The following is an 18107-nucleotide window of genomic DNA, read 5'->3' as shown; positions in this document are numbered from 1 at the left end:
GCAACACCACCTCGGCTGGAGAGGGGAAGTTCTTAGTCCTTACTGCAGAGACAAAGATTAGGCAACAAGGCAGTGAACAAGAAGCAAACACACCACAGTCAAAACTCTGCAAGACATCCCCGCGACTGATTCACAGTACATGGTGTGCAGGTTCTTCTGGCTCCAGATTAGACTTCCCTGTTTCTTGTGTCTGTGAAAAATCCCATTTAAATGTAGATGACAGAGTCAGTGCTGCTACTCCCCATCTCCCAGTGTCATCCTCCGTTTCTCTGCCACCCTCCTTTTTTCCCCCTCCTTGCCTGCCTCAATGTTGCTGAAACTGCAGTGAAATCGAAGATATTTGACGGGCCGTGACGGCTGCAGGGTGGAATAAAAAAAAAAAATAGAAAAAGTCCACAATTGCATTTTGCAGCACGATGCCAAACTACTCAAAAAATCAGCTGAAGACACTGGTAAAAATCATCTCAAACTAAAGGGGGGAAATACATTTAATGTGCAGGAAAACACTGGGTGTTATAGTTAAGAGAGCCAATTCCAAGACATAGATTTACAGCTGTGTCATTGAGGTGCACACACACACACACTTGCAGACCGCTAAGAAGCCAAGCGTACTTTTGAGGCTTTGCTTCTAAAACCAGTAAAGCCCCAGAGCATTTCAGAAAGCAGCATTAGGGTGTCAGCATGTGGGCTTTGTGTGATGATGACCATGGAGCCTTTATTCCCCACTAATTGCTTTTAGTCACCTAAACATCTGCGCTCATCTGGATGAGGATGCGACTCAGGCTTATGGAGAAAAGCACTGCGTTTGACGTGATTTCACAGAAAGTCCCTGCACGTTTTTATGCTGCAGCAGCTCCCCAACTGTTTGCTTAGCTGACATTGGAAAACACAAGCGCTACTTCAGCAGTAGCAGTTAACCTTTGACCCTGAATCGAACTTGTTATGACCAGGATTATCACTTAAGCGCCATAAAAAGAACAATGAGACAAGCTGCAGCTGGAGCGTGTTCATTTAGGTTACACCTGATTATCACAGGACACATGACCACGTGCATCTGCCTCTGTGAGCCCACCCCTTGTAGAGTGGCTGTGAGACGCTTCAGTGTCTTTGTCTGAGGCAGAGCTTAGAGGTGGATGAGGTGTCTCTCCTAACATGACCTTGCTGCATTGCCCTTATGAACACACACACACACCAATCACATGATGAGAAGCAGTGAAAGTCTGAGCAGGCATATGACACTAAACAAGACGTTTCGGGTTGTGGGTGCACCTCAAAGATGATCCCTGGCTTTGTCTTCTCCCTCAGACTCACACATCACACCAGCTACTGTTACAGCTGTATAATAAATGGATGCAAAGTGGCTCTCTACAGTTGCAGCGACGGTCAGCTTGCTTCATCAATCTTTTGTCTGTCTGCGCTGATCAGCTGGGCAACAACTAAGGCTGTTTGGGCAGCACCTGCTGTAGGGATCAGAAATAACGAGGGAGCCTGCTTTCATCTTTAAGAGCAGGGTCGTACAGTGATCGAGCTGAGGGCTGGGGACCACAAAAGTGCGAACAAGAGGTCCAGTCACAGGGTAACACCAGTGCTATTGGAGGCAGCCTCTTAATTAATGGGTTTAAAGGGATCTACCAGTTTGTTAACACCACAACAGCCATCAGTGCAATGAGTCTTCCTAAATAGGCACCCGTGGGTGTCTATGTGTTTGCAATCCCCCAGTGTAAACACACTGACTGGGTCACTTCCCATTCACAACAACCAGCCCACCCCACCAAAAAGCGATAAGTAACGCTAAGCCCGACCATCTCCCCTGCACATACCTCGGCACACAGCTGGGCGAGGAGCGGTCCACCTCCCAGGTAGCGTACAGGTTCATATGGACCGGCCGGTTGGAGATGCTGACCGGCTTGGAGGGCTGCATGTGCGGCGAAGGGACGCCCCCAGTCCGCGGGAGCCCTCCTCGCTCCGACATCCTGGAGGCTGAAAACGGGCTTTCACAAGGAGCTAATGGGGAGAATACCCGTAGTAGTCTGCCTTCTCTGTGTGTCGTCCTTCCTCTGGTGCTGTAGCTCCGTCTCCTCGCTTCGCTTTGCCTGTTTTTTCAGGCTCCGGATGGTGCAGGCGAGCGAAGCGCTAACAGGAAAGTGCTAATCTCCGCCTGAGAGTGAAAACATCGCAGTCTCCGGGGTTTCTACCGGACGGCAGGCGGCAAATCCCCGCGGCTCTCTCCGTCTCTCCCTCTGCTTAAGTTGGTGTCGGCTCGGTGTGTGTTCGCCGCTGGTGTTTATCGGTGCAGGAAGCGGAAATTTCTCTCGCCAAAGTCGCACAATGAGCAGAGAGCAGCGAGAGCAACGCCTTTACTGAGGACGTAGAGCGACTCCTGAGCGCGAGACTCACAGACAGGAACCGGCCAATCACAGCTGCTGCTGTTACTGCGTTTGAACGCCGCACGCACTTTGTTCACCACTGCAGACTCAGTTCCTTAGTTTTAAACTTATTCAGTATATCGTATTTTTATTTGTCTTGTCACCTCTTCCATTTTTTATTTTCTTCTATTTTAAATATGTTTTGTTTACATTTTTATATTCATTATATATTTTAATACATTTAAATTTGCTAGCTTACTATTTATTTTAGTTTATTGTTTAGATGAAGGCATGCAACTCCACCAATGGAGAAATTAATTAAATCATAATATTAATAATAATATAACATTCATTTTATTATACATGTATTTATTATTTATTATTATTTTAAAATATATTTTACATTTTCCACTTGTTTTATTTGGTTCTTTATGAGGATTGGAATGTGATTATTAGAAGTGGTAGTAATAATGTTAGCAAGTTTTACAAATGTACTTACTTTATTTTAATCTTTTAATTATAATTTATTCTGTGGTAATAGTGTATGATAGTATGTATGCATGTAAACTGGACTATAGTCCAGTGTAATATTTTTAAATACACTTTGGTTGTCCCTCTTTTACATTAAGGATTATAGCCTTAGTTTTTTTTTATTGTTCAGTTCAATTTTATTTGCAAAGCACCAACTCACAACAAGAGTAGCCTCCGGGTGCTTTATATTATAAGGTAAAGATCCAACAATACTAGAGAGAAAACCCCAACAATCAGATGGAGTTTTCTGCCTTTGGTGTCAGTGGAAAGAAAGAACTCCCTTTCAACAGGAAGAAACATTTTGCAGAACCAGGACCAGGAAAGGAAACAGGACAAAATGAAACACTAAATAATTGCTAATAATTTAATGCAGAGTTGTGTATAGACACATGGTTAATAGAAAAAGCCCATCATGGGAATCCCCTGGCAGTCTGAACCTATTGCAACATGACCAAGGGAGAATTCATTGTCACCTGATCAAGACCCAACTATATGTTTTATCAAAAAGGAAAGTTTTAAGCCTAATCTTAAAAGTGAAGAAGGTGCCCACCTTCTGAATCCAAACTGGGAGCTGGTTCCACAGAAGAGGGGCCTGAAAGCTACTACAGGAACTACAGCTAAACTACAGGAACAACAAGTACGTCTGATTATATCTGTGCTTACAGGATTTGCATACCGATGTATATTCTCAGGAATAATGTATGAGGTCAGCCTGAAAAAGAAACTTAAAATATGAATTGATGAAGAAAGAGGGAGCAAGAGTGTCCTTCTGACTTAGAGAATGTCATTACAGGAATTTAGCTTATAACCTACTGTGTGTGTTCAACGGTGGCACATGCTCCTGGAGAAATGCCTTTAATTACCCACAGCAACAGCGTGTAACTAAAAGGATCAGTTCAGGACATGAACAGCTAAAACGAAACATCTTTTAGGTCAGTGGGATGATGTTTGTTTGTGTGTTTGTCCAACGTTTCAGATCTAAAACTGAAAACATTCTTTTTTGGCAAAGATCATCATTATACAAATAACACACACTGAAGCAACACCTCTTCCTGTTTACATATGCATTAATTCAAATCCTAAAGAAGGTCCAGAGGTAATATTTACCCATGATTCAATGTTTTGTTTTGTTTTTTTCTTACACCTCTTACTGTAAAGCTTCCTGTACTACGAAGGCCCCACTCAGGTGTTTTACTGAGGATCCTTTTGCAAATTGCTCTGTTTTTGACCCATATTGCACACCGTCTGGAGTCTCAGGCGCTCCTGTAATGATTCCCATTAGTCATACACACGTGTAGATTATTTCACACACACACACACACACACACACACACACACACACACACACACACACACACACACACACACACACACACCTATGCTCTGTCAGCTGTTATGAGAAATATGCAAAACCGGTTAGAGTGTGTGAATTGAGATTGCTTTCCTCTCATTCTCTTCACAGTTTCCAAGATCTGCCAGATAAGACATCAGAGTTAATATTCAGCAAAGAGCTGGCTCATTTTCATATAGTGGCAAAACAGTTTTGTTTGCATGTGGCTTTAAACTCACAAAGAAAACAGAAACACACACACACAAACAGGCCTTTTCCCTACACCCCACTGCACTGCTGTGCGAGCCATCCACCCTCTGACACAAAAGCCACCATGCTGAGCCTCCTCCAGGTTTGGCTGCCTGTCAGTGCAGCGTGAAGCAGGTGCAGCGTTTGCACCTTCAGGTGACAAAGGCACTGCTCTGATTACAATCTCTGCATCTGAATATGAATCAGAAGGTGACCTAATGGCAGCATCACAGCCGGGGCCGGCTGCCATCAGCTTGACGTCTCTCAACAGGCAGATTATCCCAGCTGTGATCGGAGCTTACAAAAACATTACGCGCTCGAAATGTTCACGACAGCCCGAGGATACGCACATAACTGCACTTTAATGAAAAATTTATAGAGCCATGTTTTGGCCCTTTTTTTTTTCTATTCCTAGATTATGCTGCATTCAGAGGATGTGGGACATCTCAAAACTCTTTGTAAATATTTAAAAGGCTTTAAAGCACACAGATATTATTTTTCTCACATTAAGATTTAATGATTAAAACACATATCTGTTCTTATATCGTACTTTTCAGTGTTTCTTTTTTAGCCAATATTAAGCAGGGAGTGCATGTTAAAGAGTTTGGACTTGTCATTAGTTCTCACTGGTTTTTGGGATAATCAGCTGATTTGCGTAAACACAGAGCACCCTCCCCTCCTCCCCTCTGCTCTTTTTAACAAGCTTCTGTCACCACCAGCACCTCCTGCCATTGATAAAGAGATTAGAATGGAGCAGATTAAAACATGGTCACGGGATAATCCCAGGTTACTTTTTACACAGCGGCCTAAATCTGCAAAGTCATCAAGTGACACTGTAAAGGCTCCAAAATCCAGTGTCACAGTCAATTAAGTCGACACCGTTTCTTATGCAACTTCAACTCCAGCTCCCATTTTACTGTACAGCAGCCATGTAGCTGTGCGGTGTGTGCATGCGGTGGAGAGGCGTTACACTCGTCTGTGTTTGTGACAGATTTAGTAACCACACCAGTGCATGCTATTATATCAGGCTGATTGGATTATTGCTAGAGATCTAAAATGATAAAAGTAGTTAAAAAGTGCTTATATTGTTTCTTTTGGCAAAAAAAAACATAACAAAAAATCCCCTTAAAATAGTAAGTTTATATAACACATATAAAACATTCACATTACATAAGCAGCACCAGTGATTATTGATTTGTCTATTTTTAGAATACACAGGAAGATTGCAAATAAACAGCCACACCTTGCATATTTCCCCCATGTGTTACAGGGAAGTGCTGAAAGAAGTCTGTGTGCATTTGCAAAGTTCCTAGTAAGTGAGGCCGAGTACAGCGACTGCAGACGCCGTGCCTGGATGGATGGCTCTGTCAGCAGTATCAAAGTCTTATTTCCTCTAAATGGCCCACTGAGAGTAACGTTTCAGTCACATCGGTGAAGGAGACATCCTCAAATGTCAGATTCAACACATTTACAGAACTGACCCTCTAAGCTGCTCTTCAGTAATAGCAGCCTATTAAGAAAGCTGTGGTCCTTTGTCCTCACACCTCTGCCGTAGTGGGAATGCTGGTGCTTTGCTGCCTTTCTCAGGATGGTTAAAGGATCTGATGTGAACAGGCTGTTGCTCCATGTGAGAAGCTGTGTACCAGTGACCGAGTCAGCATGAAGCTGCTGCAGTTATTTAGGTCACTGTGCTTCTCAGACGGTCAGCTGACCGTCATGTTCAGTACTCGTTTGCCTCCTAGCTGCAGAAACCTGAACTACATCCTACTCTCTGAGATTCAGACCTCATTTAGAAGTCTGAGCTGGCCCCTGCTGATGTGTGCTTCCCTGACCACCTTGGTCCAAGCTGATTTTATGTGACAGATCTGCTGAAGATCTGAGGCAAACAGCTTTGTACTCCTATTCCATTCACTGTCGATGGAAAGCTCTTTTGACTCGGGTCCATCCAGGGTGATGGCTTTGGAAGCCCACATTAGTTCCTGGAGTACTTCTGAAAGGTTCCTGGGCTGCCGGCCAAGACAGCCATGTAGAACAGCCAATAGTCTGTTAATGCTAAAAATAAATTAGCAATAGAAACACCTCGAGGTGCTGCTCGATGGACCTTTAGATTTGCACTTTACCTGACTGTGAAGCACCAACCAAATACAATTGCATCGAACTTCTAATAGGAATATGTTAGAGGAATAAGTTGGTGAGATTAAGTAAAGATTTCTTGCTCTAAAAGTCATTTTTTTAAGCCTTCTTTCTGGGCCACTTGTGTTTAATAGCCAAAGTGGAGAATATATAAACATATCGGGCTCTTTTATCTTAGGTCTGAGCTTGTTTGGATATGGATATTCTGGCGGTAAACAGAAGTGATCAGAAGCAGCCTTAAAACTCAGAGGCAGGAATTTTGCAGCTTCAGTGGAAGCAAAGGCCTCACAGAGACAGTACAGGTCATTAAGGTTCAAAGTCTAAAGTCCCGATACTTCAGCTGACGCAGATGGGGAAAATGTCTTGCATTTTACCACCAGCGTGTAATCACACCTCCCCAAAGAGTGCAATGAAATGAAACAGAAACCTGGAGGCAGTAAGATTGTGAACTCGTGTTGTCACGTCATTTATTTACAAAAAACAGAAAAAAAACATGGTTACTATGAAAAAAACAAAACAAAAACATAACCAAGACCTTAAAAAGTTCAACACAGAAAAATGCACCTTGCCACAGTCATGTGACACTGACTACATGAGACACGCCCACGCTGTTGATTTACGGTTTACTGTTAAAGCGCTAACAGATGATCGGTGCTGCAGTGTGCATCCTCTGAAATTCAAATCTGCCGCTTCCTCTTTCATTTCCTGCGGTGGACGACTCTCTCGCTGAGCTTCGTTTTGGTTCATCTCCTCTAGAACTTGAACTCTTTGTATTTCTTGGCGCCGCCTCGTGTGTCCTGCGGCTGGGCCTTCCTCTTTTTTTGCTGTTTGGCGACAAGGAAGAAAAAACGCAGGAGGAGGGGGAAACTATTAATATTCAAATGTCACCCCAAGGGAAAACCTAAGTGACTATTGACTTCCACTTTCCTTTAGGTTATAAACAGAACTCATTTACAGTAACACGCTGGTAATCGACACATCAGGTGTGTTGGTCATGAGATCAATGACGTGGGAACTAGTAATTTTTGACCTCTTAAACAAACACAATTGATTTTTTTTGCTTTGAACTCCTCTGCTATCTGCCTGCAACATTTCTTTAAAGTTTCCAGGAGCTGAGCGTGTAATTGGGGCAGAAATCAGCTACACAAAAACATTTGTGTGAAGGAAAAATGTTTTTAAAAAGCCACTAATTGTGTGTCTTAGTACCTTCTGTTTGGCTGCGTGCTCAGCCACCATGTCGCTGAAGTCCTCCTTCTCCACCTGAGCCTGCTGCTCTCTCACGTGCTCCTCGTACTTCTGCGTCATGGCCATCGGGTCCAGCTCCAACTCCTCCGGGGCCAGGGCTACCTCCACGCCCTGCGACTCCTGCCCTCCGCCAGCCTTACGACTGGCCATGGCCTGAGGAAAGCAGAGAGGTATTTAAGATTCAGCTAGAGTGGCAGAGGAGAACGGGAACGAAAAGAAAAATGGCTGTAATGTCATTTCATTTGGACACACTTCTCCTTACCGCTGACATTTCGTAAATGTGCGTCGAGGCCATCATAGCTGCTCCTACTGGGCCCGTTCGTCTTTCAGGGAGAACAGTGAACAGCTGTGGCGTCTCATTGCTGCAAAACAAGAACGTGTCAAACTAAGAAAAGCGCACGGTGCTTTAGAAACACAGAATAGTTCTAGCTTTTTCTAAATGAATGCTATTTCTATTAAAGTGTGGCATTAGACTTTATAACACTTAGAAAAATCGGAGTGGGTGTGATGACATTTACTCCCTGCTGTTTACAGCAAAAGTGACTCATTTTTTTTTTTTAGACAGTATCATTCATATAAATAAATATGAATGGGTCATTCCATGTCAGCTCCTCAAATGCCATCAAATACCAGGACAGTTTGTCTCTGGATGAAATCGTCTCTTTTTTCCTTATATTTAAGCTTTAATATCTGTGAAACCTTATTTGGACTGTTTTAAAGGATATTTAAACGTCCAAATATTTTACAGACCTCGATCATCCGTCATTCTTTGTTAGCTTTACAGAACTGTAGTACCGGAAGATTTCAAGGATCTAACTCCAATACTCTCAAAACTGGATGCTGGGAAAACATCTAAAAACACCCCAGTACTCACCCTTGAAATACTTGGAGCCAAAATGCACAATTTCTATTAAGAAGTGCATTTTTCACTTTTAGTTTTTTTGTTAATTTTTTTCTTTTTTTTTTTTTTAAAGATAAACCGTATGATCCAATGGTTAATAAAGAGGCACTGAGTGGAGCGACACTCACCCATCCATTGCCTCCTCGATCTTCTTCTTCCTCAGCTCGATCAGCTCCGGGGTCTCCATGCCGGCTGGTACTGATGAGAAGCCTCCCGGGGTGATCAACCCACTGAAACACACAAAGCGACACACAGCACACGGTGAGTTTATTGGTGAGCACAAACTTCAGAAAACGCCATACCGTCAAGCCTTGAGAAAGGTCTAAAAGCTGTGGGCACGCACGCACGCACCCTTCTGTTAGCAAAAAGCGAGGACATGAGATACGGACCAAATAACCCAGTTAAACACTAATGTTGGACACTTCCCGGCCCTGTTCTCAGGTCATTTACAGTCACACGCTAAATGAAAGAAATAGTTTTAAAGTTAATGTCGATCTCAGCACTGATGTCTGTCTGATACTTAAGCTTACACATCTATAAAATGGATCCTTCGAAGTCTTTAGCTGCAAGGTTCATTTTTATTTTTGACATATCCCCAACATTAAAAACAGCTTTAGCCCGAAGCGCTGAGCCTCACACGCTCTGAGCTGAAAACACATGAACCCACTTTGAGCCAATAAATAAATGTGAGCAACTGCTGACTGAGATGTTTGTGGGCAGCCATGTTTGTGAGGTGCTACCTTTTTGATTTGCTTTACACTTCAGGGTAAGAAAACTCTAAATACGATTTAAGACTCATCTATTAATCATTATCAGCTTCTTGATTAAATCACTGACTGCACTGTGCACATTAAGCACCTGTCTGCTGGTGTGAAGAATCCGGTTTCATCTGGCTTCTCCTCGTCGCTCTCCTCCTCCTCCTCCTCCTCTGATGATTCCTCATCCGAGGGTTCTAGCTCGCCCCACGTTGTGTGGTCCACCTCTTCTTCCTCCGCCTTAGCCTAAATGCAGAAACATGTTAGTGTATTAGTCATCGTTAAGAGACGGCCATAATATGTGTAGCAATCGAAAACAAAAACCTAAACGGTGAAGACAAAAGACTTCAATTTGGATGAAATTCATACCAAGAAATGCACCAACAAACAATCATACACAAGAGTTACTGTTGGTGTAGGACTTAAAGTAACAGTATTTACACTTTTACATTGTTAAGAAGTTATTATGATGATTAGAATTATTTTTCTGAGGGTATATTGTGCACTCCTGACCTGGAAGTCTGCAGAATTGGTCCCGAACACGTCGCCGTAAAGGGGTTTGCCCATCTCGTCTACCGGGGGCTTCCCCCAGCCTCCGGCGTGATAACCAAAAGTACAGTTCTGATGAAGGGATGCAGATAAACAACATCAGGAAAAATGAGCAATAACTGATTCACTGACATATTTGTTAAACTGCTTTTTGGATATTTTGTTACCTCCGGGATGGGAGAGTTCAGTCCAGGGATCTTCAGGTTGGGATAGGAGGGAGGAGGTCCGTACCTCTGCATGGCTATCAACCAGGGAGGCGGCACCTTGTGGGCGTTCTGACGATGAAGACAAAGCAAAAATCCAAGTGAAATGCTCGCTCTGCTTCCTCAATTCGCTCCCCCTGTACTGATCGCATTTTCCAAGCTTAAAATATGCTCAGCATTCATTTGCGTGCCTGTTGGTGTTGCCTGCGACAAAAACACCGCCTGGATATATTTATATAATTGTCGTTACAGCAGCATTGTCCTCGTTACTGTGTCGGTGTAAACAAGTCCTGTCACGTCTTATCTGACACATTTATTCTCACAGCTTGTACATTCAACCACTTAACAGCAGTAACAGAGAGAGTGACATAATGAGATAGCAGGGAGAGTGATACTACAGAGCAGGACAGTAACAGCAAAACAGAGCGGCTGATTTATTTCTGTCGCAACTGGAGCTTCATACAGTAGCTTTATATCACACTCTTATATAATTACAGAGTCTCATCACTGAGATCAAGATGAGCCCAAGAACACGATAAACAAAGACAGTATGAAGCTCTAAGATCACCAAGGCTCGGTTTCTGTTTATATGCGCTCAGATTTGTGTGTTTAAGAGAAACTGCAGTCAATTTAAAACACGTTGGCTGTTTTTTTGTGATTTAGTTCATTAAATTTGCACAACGTTTGAACAACAGTGAAACTCACAGGTCCAACTGGCATGCCCAGAGCGATACGCAGCTCATCGGACAGATCTCCGGGTTTCTTCTCTTTCAGACGAGTTTCAAACTCTTTACCCTGTGGAGCCACAAAACACAAAGTAGGTCATGGAGCGTTAGCGCTCATAACGTCCCTTTGATAAATGTACCTACGTGGTTCTGAATACATGTGAGAAAAGCGAGAATTCTTGTACCTCATAGTAAAGGTCTCCGTGGATGGTGAGCTTGGGCTTGATTTGCCATTTGAAGAAAGCATCGTGGAGTTTCTGGTAGTCGATGTCGATCTTTCCCATCTTGGGACGAACCTTCTCTCTCATTTTGGTTTTCATAGTTTTGGCATCCTCCTGCGAGTGGACAGAAAAACAGAATTACTAATCATGCAGTATTATTTCTGCTAATGTTGACTCAGACCATCAGAAGAACACCCACCTTCTCCTGCAGAGCCTCCCTCATCTCCTGGATTCCCGTCCTCCTGATGAACTCGGGCAGCTCGAACGGCGGCTTCTCGATACCTCTCTTTCCCTGCAGATACTTTCGTTTGAAGCACCAGTGTCTGGGCACCGGCACCGTGTTCCTGGTGGCTTTTAAGTGCACGAGCAGCTTGGGCTCCTGAGCTGTCACATCGTGCATTTCCACCACATCTGGACGAACCACCAACTGAAGCGAAGTGGCAGCAGGAGAAATAAAAAGTTATCATCTATTCAGAATCAGGCACGGACTTTTAGACTGAAAACACAAACCATATATTTTTTACCTGTTTGAGTTCAGCCACTGTCAGCCGGTTCATCCTCCTCAGCTTCTTCTTGGATAGTTTTGGGACATCCGGCCTGATTTCCTGCACATGAGAAACATTTCAGATGTTCAGCACATGAGCAGACAACTACTCGTACTTTTTGCTCCGCTCTCGTAAAAAATGGAGGTGTTCAAACATCATCACTGTCGTCACTGTCTTTCTTCTCCTCCTCAAATCCTTTTTTCCGCAGCACAGCCGTCTCGTTCTTCTCCGACTTATCGGGCTCCTTCTCCTTCTCTTTCTTCACATCATCAGTCAGCTAGAAGAAGACAAGGACAGACAGACTGCATTAGAGGTGGGGATCAAAGTGGATGCGCTTATATTCAACTATGTCTGCTGTAGTCACCTTAAACGCCTCAAAAATTCGCTTGAAGAAGATGTAGTTGGGGTCGTAAATCTCTGGCTCCTCTGTGACGTACTCAATCTCCACCTCTTGCTCCTTCTCTTTGTCCTTCTCCTTGTCGCTGCTCTCCTTCTGCTGCTGCTCCGCCTGCTCCTTCTTCTCCTGTGCTCGCTTCTTCTTGCTCTTCTTTTTGCGGTTCCTGCGTTTGCGGTTTTTCTGAGGAAAAGTTTGGTTGACAAATTCAGAGACGGGACAAACAAAATTAAACAAAAACTGCCTCATAGTGGAGTCATTCATGCCGGGACCTACAAATCCTGTTTTTACAGTTTTGTTTGCTGGGTTGACAATTTTAAGTCGCGAGCGACAAATATCAAAGTCAATTCATCAAGCATGGACTCACAATGCTATGACTCTTAAAGGTGCTCATCTTAGATGCTTAAAAGAGGCTTACATCTTTTTTAGACATCTGGCTGTCGTCATCTGTCTCAGACATGGGCAATGCAGATGAATCCATATCTCCTCCCTCATCTTCGTCTTCATCCTCTTTTGAAAGATATACACATATATATGTATATAAAAAAAAAACGTGGAGATCATACTGTAAAACTTCATTTTCCAATCAAACAAAAATATTTTTTTTGAATTTGACAACTTCAGACAATTATAGCTGGTCTTCCCAGTCCGTCACTACAGGACAAAACTGAATAAAAATACAAAGGTTTTTGGTTTAGCAGCAGTCTAACCAGATGACCGACCTATGGGATCAGTGAGTTGCTCCTGCCTGATCTCCTTCAGCTGGAGGATCTTCTCCAGAGCCTGAGGGATCTTGGGCCCAGTGACGCTCATCTCCTCGCTCTGCCAGCTCTGAAATTTACACCAGAAAAATGTGGGATTAGGGAAATTTTACGTGCACCGGTGTGTCTAAAAATAACAACAACAAAAACACCACTGTGTTTCAGCAAAACTTGGTACTAGAATGTTTGTATTAGACCACAATTTTGACTAATGCATGCATGTCTGGACACATAATACAAACAATGGTGGAAAAGGGGTCAAAGAATCTCATCTGGTCATGTATAATTAATCAACAGGTCAGCAGAGATTTTCAATATCTTTAAAAGAAACTTCGGAACAGTTTTCTGAGAAGACGAAGTAACGCTACATACGGGAAGGAGTGGTGGTTTACCTCTCTGTTGTCCTCTCCAGGAGGAGGCGGCACTCTGTGTTTCTGAACTGGTAACATGCTGACACCTGGAGGCAGAGGCCCTAAAACACACAGAATTATTATCAAACAAAAAACTCCTAAAATGTGCCGTTTCAGAAGAAAAAAAGAAATTAAAAAATGTATTTCAAATTCATTATATAACATTTCGTGTTATTTAAAACTCGCTTAAACTCACCTCTGATTGGAGTGACAGTGGGCATGGACCTGGGCTGCATCTTGGCCATCTCGTGCTGACGCTCCTGTTCCAGCAGCACTGCAGCCTGACGTACGAGGACGTACGAGGGGGACAGAAATGAATATGTTTATAATTTGCAGTAGCACAAAAGAGAAATTTTGCACACAACCAAACAAAAACAAAAAAAATGTCTGTGGTGTCATTCTTCCACAACATTTAACCCCAAGTGAGGGTGCCAGCACACTAATAAAAGTCATGGCCTTGCTTTCATATTCAGATTCTCACAGCACACCATACAGGACCCACTATGCTGATTCATCTGTCACTCCCACTCCACTCTCCCTCATTTGTGAACGAGATACTTTAAAATTCTCCACTTGGGGCAGCAACTTGTTCCCACACCAAAGTGGGTTTTTTCACCCTTTTCCACCACGCAGCTCCTCAAGAAAATATTTCAACTGAGAGTTTTTCACCCTCTTACCCTTTTCTGTTGCTCCAAAAGATCGTGTTCATCCATAACATGGGAATCGCCCTGAGAGAGCCACAAACAATAACAGCCAGTCAGTGAACACAATAGTGTGTTATTCTGATTTACACATGACATTACATTAAAGTCTTCAGGTCTTTTTTAAAATTGTGCTTTAAGTTATGATCACATCTCAGAATTTACTCCAGGGCTCTAGAGTGCGACCACATTTTTCAATGGTGTGACTAAAATAAATAAATAAATAAATAAATAAAATTTAAAAAAAGCGATATTGATTCATTAAATCCTGACTCGACTTTTGAATATGTGTTTTGCCAGAAACGCCAGGAGCTCAGGTTAAAGCTCACAAAACTATTTCAACAACCTCCAATCAGCAAATGAGAGCAGGTAAACGGATTCCACACAAAGGCGTAAACACCGAGCGGACCCGACGCATCAGAATCAGCTTTCTCTTTTTCGGCTTTCTCACTCGGCGACACGTACACGCCGTCGGGGCTGAAAGCAGACAGCTCACTGATTCTGATGCGTCTGCGATTTGCCACTTTGTGTTTACGTCTTTTTTGCGTTCGATTCTGAGCTGCAGATTTTGTCTTTCTCAAACCCAAATTCACTGAACCAGCAGCAAAAGAAGATCCAAACTACACTTCACATTTGATAAATCATCAGTAATCTTCTCTCACGTTTGCCGTTTTGTTTCCACCACGATAAACTCACTGTTGTTTACAGCGCTGTCGGACGCTGCCTTTTCTTTCTTTTTTAACTTAAATGACCTCGGACAAGAAAGCCTGATTTCTGCTGTTCAATACTGAAGACGTTTAAACTTTTTAAAACTATGCAAAATTACAGAATATTTTTAAGGTTATCTGCTATAAAAAGCCAGGCCAGGAAAATCTCCTTCATGTTTTTCTGAGTTTTATTCTCAGTTACTTTGACACAAAGGCATCTGCTGTGATGCTTACTCCTCTGATGAAGTCTCACAAGTGTCAGTACTGATAAATGATCAGAATTATAATATTTCTGACTGTCTGAGGCAAAATTGAATCGAATCGAATCAGCACCTTGTGAATCACAATCGAATGGATTGTAGAAAAAAGTGATGATACCCAGCCCTAGTGAGTAGCCTAGGCCGACAGAAGTGGATGTAGCTTTGGGTAATGACAAAAGATGAAAAGAACTATTGATTATTTTTTCTCTAAGTTAAGGCCTGATCCGTCTGAAATTGATAGCCAGTGCTCTGACACAGTGCCATCAATCTCTGAACGCTGAAAAAGCACAGTGTATCCAGAAAACACATTTTATGCAGCGATAAATGCACGGCCCAAGTGTCCCCCCTCTCTCTCTCAGAGGCCGAGATGATGATTAAGTTTAACATTGTCTACAATATTGCCAAAGAGTGCCAAAGCACTTTAAGCACAAGCACTTTTTCAGTAAAGTATTTTTCTTGTAGAACTGTGCTCCAAATAAAGAGTTAGGCGCACCAGTGCAAACCTTGGCAAAAAGTTAGTCTAGAGCCCTGAACTCTACGCTTTGAATGCAAAGAAAAATGGCAAAAATGAGTGAAACATTAAACTTTAGGTCCAGCTATCCTCACCTGCTTGGCTCTCTCCTCTTGCTGTAACATCATGGCTGCTCTATGCTGAGCCATCTTCAGCTGATCATCCTGTGTGAGGCCAGGTGGTGGCAAACCAGAGTGGTCCATGCCCATGTGTATACCGGGTGGAGGGGGCCCGCTAGGAATCATGCTCATAGCTGGGATCATACCCATACCAGGAGGCATGGGGGGCATAGGCATTGGGGGCATGGCAGGGATACCTGGCATCTAGAGAGGAGGAAATACAGGAGACCGATGTAAATGTGAAGCGCGAAAGACTGAAGTGAACTTGTTTGTGTGACCATCTGAGTGAGATATTAAGGTGTTCAGTGAATTTCTGTTTCGGTAAATTGCTTCTTAGCACCATTTAGCAGAGGTCTACAAACAGACAAAACATACTCAACTGTAACACATTTGCAAGAGTGAAAACTTAAATAAAGGTACTTTCGTCTGCTCCGTTGAGTTAAAACAGCAGATAGCTCTATTATATTTGATTTAGTAGAAGCCCGCCCTGACAGAACGAGAAGCATGTCCTCCTAGAACGGGATCTTTTCCTTGTTAAGTAAATGTGTAACACTGTAAATTTTGCATACCTTGTCTATGAACTTGCTTTAGTTATTCACAGACTAAATCCTGAGGCCACTAAGGTGGAAGCCTTCTGCCTCCTGGCTATGCCAACGATTCTGATCTTAAAAACTGAACAGGATTGGTGACACAGGGCAGTGCTGCCTGAGTCCAGCACCGACTGGAAACGCATCAGACTAATTGTTGTGGACTAAGCTCTTGTGACACTTGTAGAGGAACCAAATGGCTTGTAAAAATGGGCCAAACACCCATTTTAATGAAGCAGCCCCATAAGACACTGCGAAGGACCAGGGTAAATGCCTTCTCAAAGTCCGCAAAACAAATAGCGGTAGACTGGATGGGCAAACTCACACACACCTCAAATATCCTTGAGAGGATAAAAAGCTGGTCCAGTGTTCAAAAATGGCAACCGTTAAACATGTAAATCAAAATATAGAAAAAACACTACACTGACATGTGGTTCACCATTGTATACTGCAGTATTAAACAGATATCAGCGTTTCCCTCCAAATTACCTGGGAGCCCATTTGTTTATCATCAGGTTTGCTGAGGAGAATCCCAGTCTGTGGAGGGACACGTACAAGACACAGTTTCTTTAATTTTAAAGAAAAGGCGGGGAGGTCAGAGAAACAGAGCTAGGATAGCTAGGATTTACTAATAACTTTTCCTCAGACTTTATTCAAGACTAGTCTAGCGTAGCCTGAAAGGTCATCAACAGTTAGAAAAAGCTTCATCACCATACCAAACAGCTGAGCGATGACCGGATAAAACTGAATTTAAACGGATTTACCTGCATCATGTAGCCCTTCAGTCTGTCAATCAACTCCTCTCTGGGACCTAAAGAGAGAAAGAATGAATCGGAAACAGCTGTTAAACAAGGTAGATATGAATCTAGGCTTGTAATATGTACACCAAAAATGTACCAGAACAACTCTGAGCGCATTTTAAAGTTGTGCAAAACTAGCTAACGCTGACCGCTTCGTATTAAAGTTAGCAAAGCAGCTAAACCGCTGCACTAGTTACAGAACTCATATTAAGGAAAATAGCTAACCAAATGGTCAAAACTTTATCCAACTTGCATCACAGGGATTAAAATGTCACGTACTCGATTAATTAGTGCGTGAAATGAACTCAACAGAGTGTAAACATAACGCAGGCCTAGCTTAAACTCGTTGCAACGGAAGCATTGCGTTTTAACGCTACTAGCTAAAGTTAGCAACTGGCTAGCTGCCGATAGCCAAATACTGTCTATGTTAGTGCTCTACGCGGGTGTTCTTCTTACCCATGTTGGGTACTCCCAGCTCTGCCAGCTTGCCCTGAAGATCCGGGATGCTCCATGTATTCAGAGCTGCAATAGCACTCCCCAAATCGGACGGGAGAGAGTCAGTGCCCGGCGGTCCGTCGGATGCCATGTTGAGGTTAGCTCAATGGAACAACGGCGGCAGCGAAGCACACGCGAGAGCTTGGGAAAGACGCAATGCACCACGGGACGTGAAGTATGAAGAGAGATTTTTTCTTTTAATTCAATGCACACTTACCCCAATAATCAGTCAGAACACGTGCTTTCAAAATATAAATTCCTAATAAGAGAAAACATAAAGAGGGGCAAAAATCATATTCTTCAACTGTAGTCAATACATTTGTGTGATCTCATAATCCGTCATCATTTCAGACAATGCACACACAGCCTAGTCACCCTCAGCTTGAACTTTAGCCATCAGGTAAAAAGATACAGACTAATACAATCCCATACAAACAGACGCTAATCTGTGGCCCCAATCCCCCCCTCCCCCCCATAGACTGTGATCATTTACACATTTCTGTGCGATCATTACACCCTAAATTCTGTTTATTATCTACATGTTATTATTATTATTATTATTATTATTATTATTATTATTATTATTAATTTAATTGTTTTTTTTTATTT

General features: G+C 42.8%; 2 protein-coding genes across 4 annotated transcripts in view; both read right to left on the bottom strand.

The window, feature by feature from the left end:
* Nucleotides 1-2387, bottom strand: part of pacs1b (phosphofurin acidic cluster sorting protein 1b) — a 71321-nt gene extending 68934 nt beyond the window's left edge. For 2 of the 3 annotated variants that reach the window (XM_086279038.1, XM_086279040.1), the window contains exon 1: nt 1821-2386. In XM_086279038.1, coding sequence (XP_086135164.1) covers nt 1821-1972 — 152 coding nt within the window. In that variant the 5' untranslated portion in view covers nt 1973-2386. Of the gene's footprint in view, nt 1-1820 lie in introns of all 3 variants that reach the window. The other variant, XM_086279031.1, reaches the window with a different exon arrangement.
* Nucleotides 2388-7049: 4662 nt separating this feature from the next.
* Nucleotides 7050-17629, bottom strand: sf3b2 (splicing factor 3b, subunit 2). The gene is made up of 22 exons (XM_086279020.1): nt 17460-17629; nt 16968-17014; nt 16693-16740; nt 15593-15820; nt 13996-14046; nt 13515-13599; nt 13301-13380; nt 12870-12978; nt 12566-12657; nt 12118-12330; nt 11908-12030; nt 11733-11813; nt 11408-11635; nt 11173-11322; nt 10968-11057; nt 10227-10334; nt 10024-10131; nt 9614-9756; nt 8884-8985; nt 8117-8216; nt 7816-8007; nt 7050-7433 (listed from the first exon to the last, which is right to left on the bottom strand). Exons 1-22 carry the CDS (start codon nt 17587-17589, stop codon nt 7362-7364), a joined length of 2580 nt encoding a protein of 859 aa, XP_086135146.1. The 5' UTR covers nt 17590-17629; the 3' UTR covers nt 7050-7361.
* Nucleotides 17630-18107: the final 478 nt, after the last annotated feature.

The sequence above is a fragment of the Aulonocara sp. 'chitande type north' Nkhata Bay genome, linkage group LG3 (assembly GCF_057382095.1).
Source record: "Aulonocara sp. 'chitande type north' Nkhata Bay isolate Kocher_YH1m ecotype deep benthic linkage group LG3, A_spYH_male_GT1.1, whole genome shotgun sequence".
Classification (NCBI taxonomy): domain Eukaryota; kingdom Metazoa; phylum Chordata; class Actinopteri; order Cichliformes; family Cichlidae; genus Aulonocara; species Aulonocara sp. 'chitande type north' Nkhata Bay.
Note: the sequence above shows the minus strand (reverse complement) of the source record. Positions and strands in the feature narration are given on the sequence as shown.

Coding starts and splice junctions, on each gene's coding strand:
- sf3b2 (XM_086279020.1), bottom strand. CDS start 17,589: ATGGCATCCGACGGACCGCCGGGCACTGACTCTCTCCCGTCCGATTTG. Junction 16,741..16,967: donor TGAAGGGCTACATGATGCAG/GTAAATCCGTTT, acceptor GTCCCTCCACAG/ACTGGGATTCTCCTCAGCAA. Junction 15,821..16,692: donor ATAAACAAATGGGCTCCCAG/GTAATTTGGAGG, acceptor CCTCCTCTCTAG/ATGCCAGGTATCCCTGCCAT.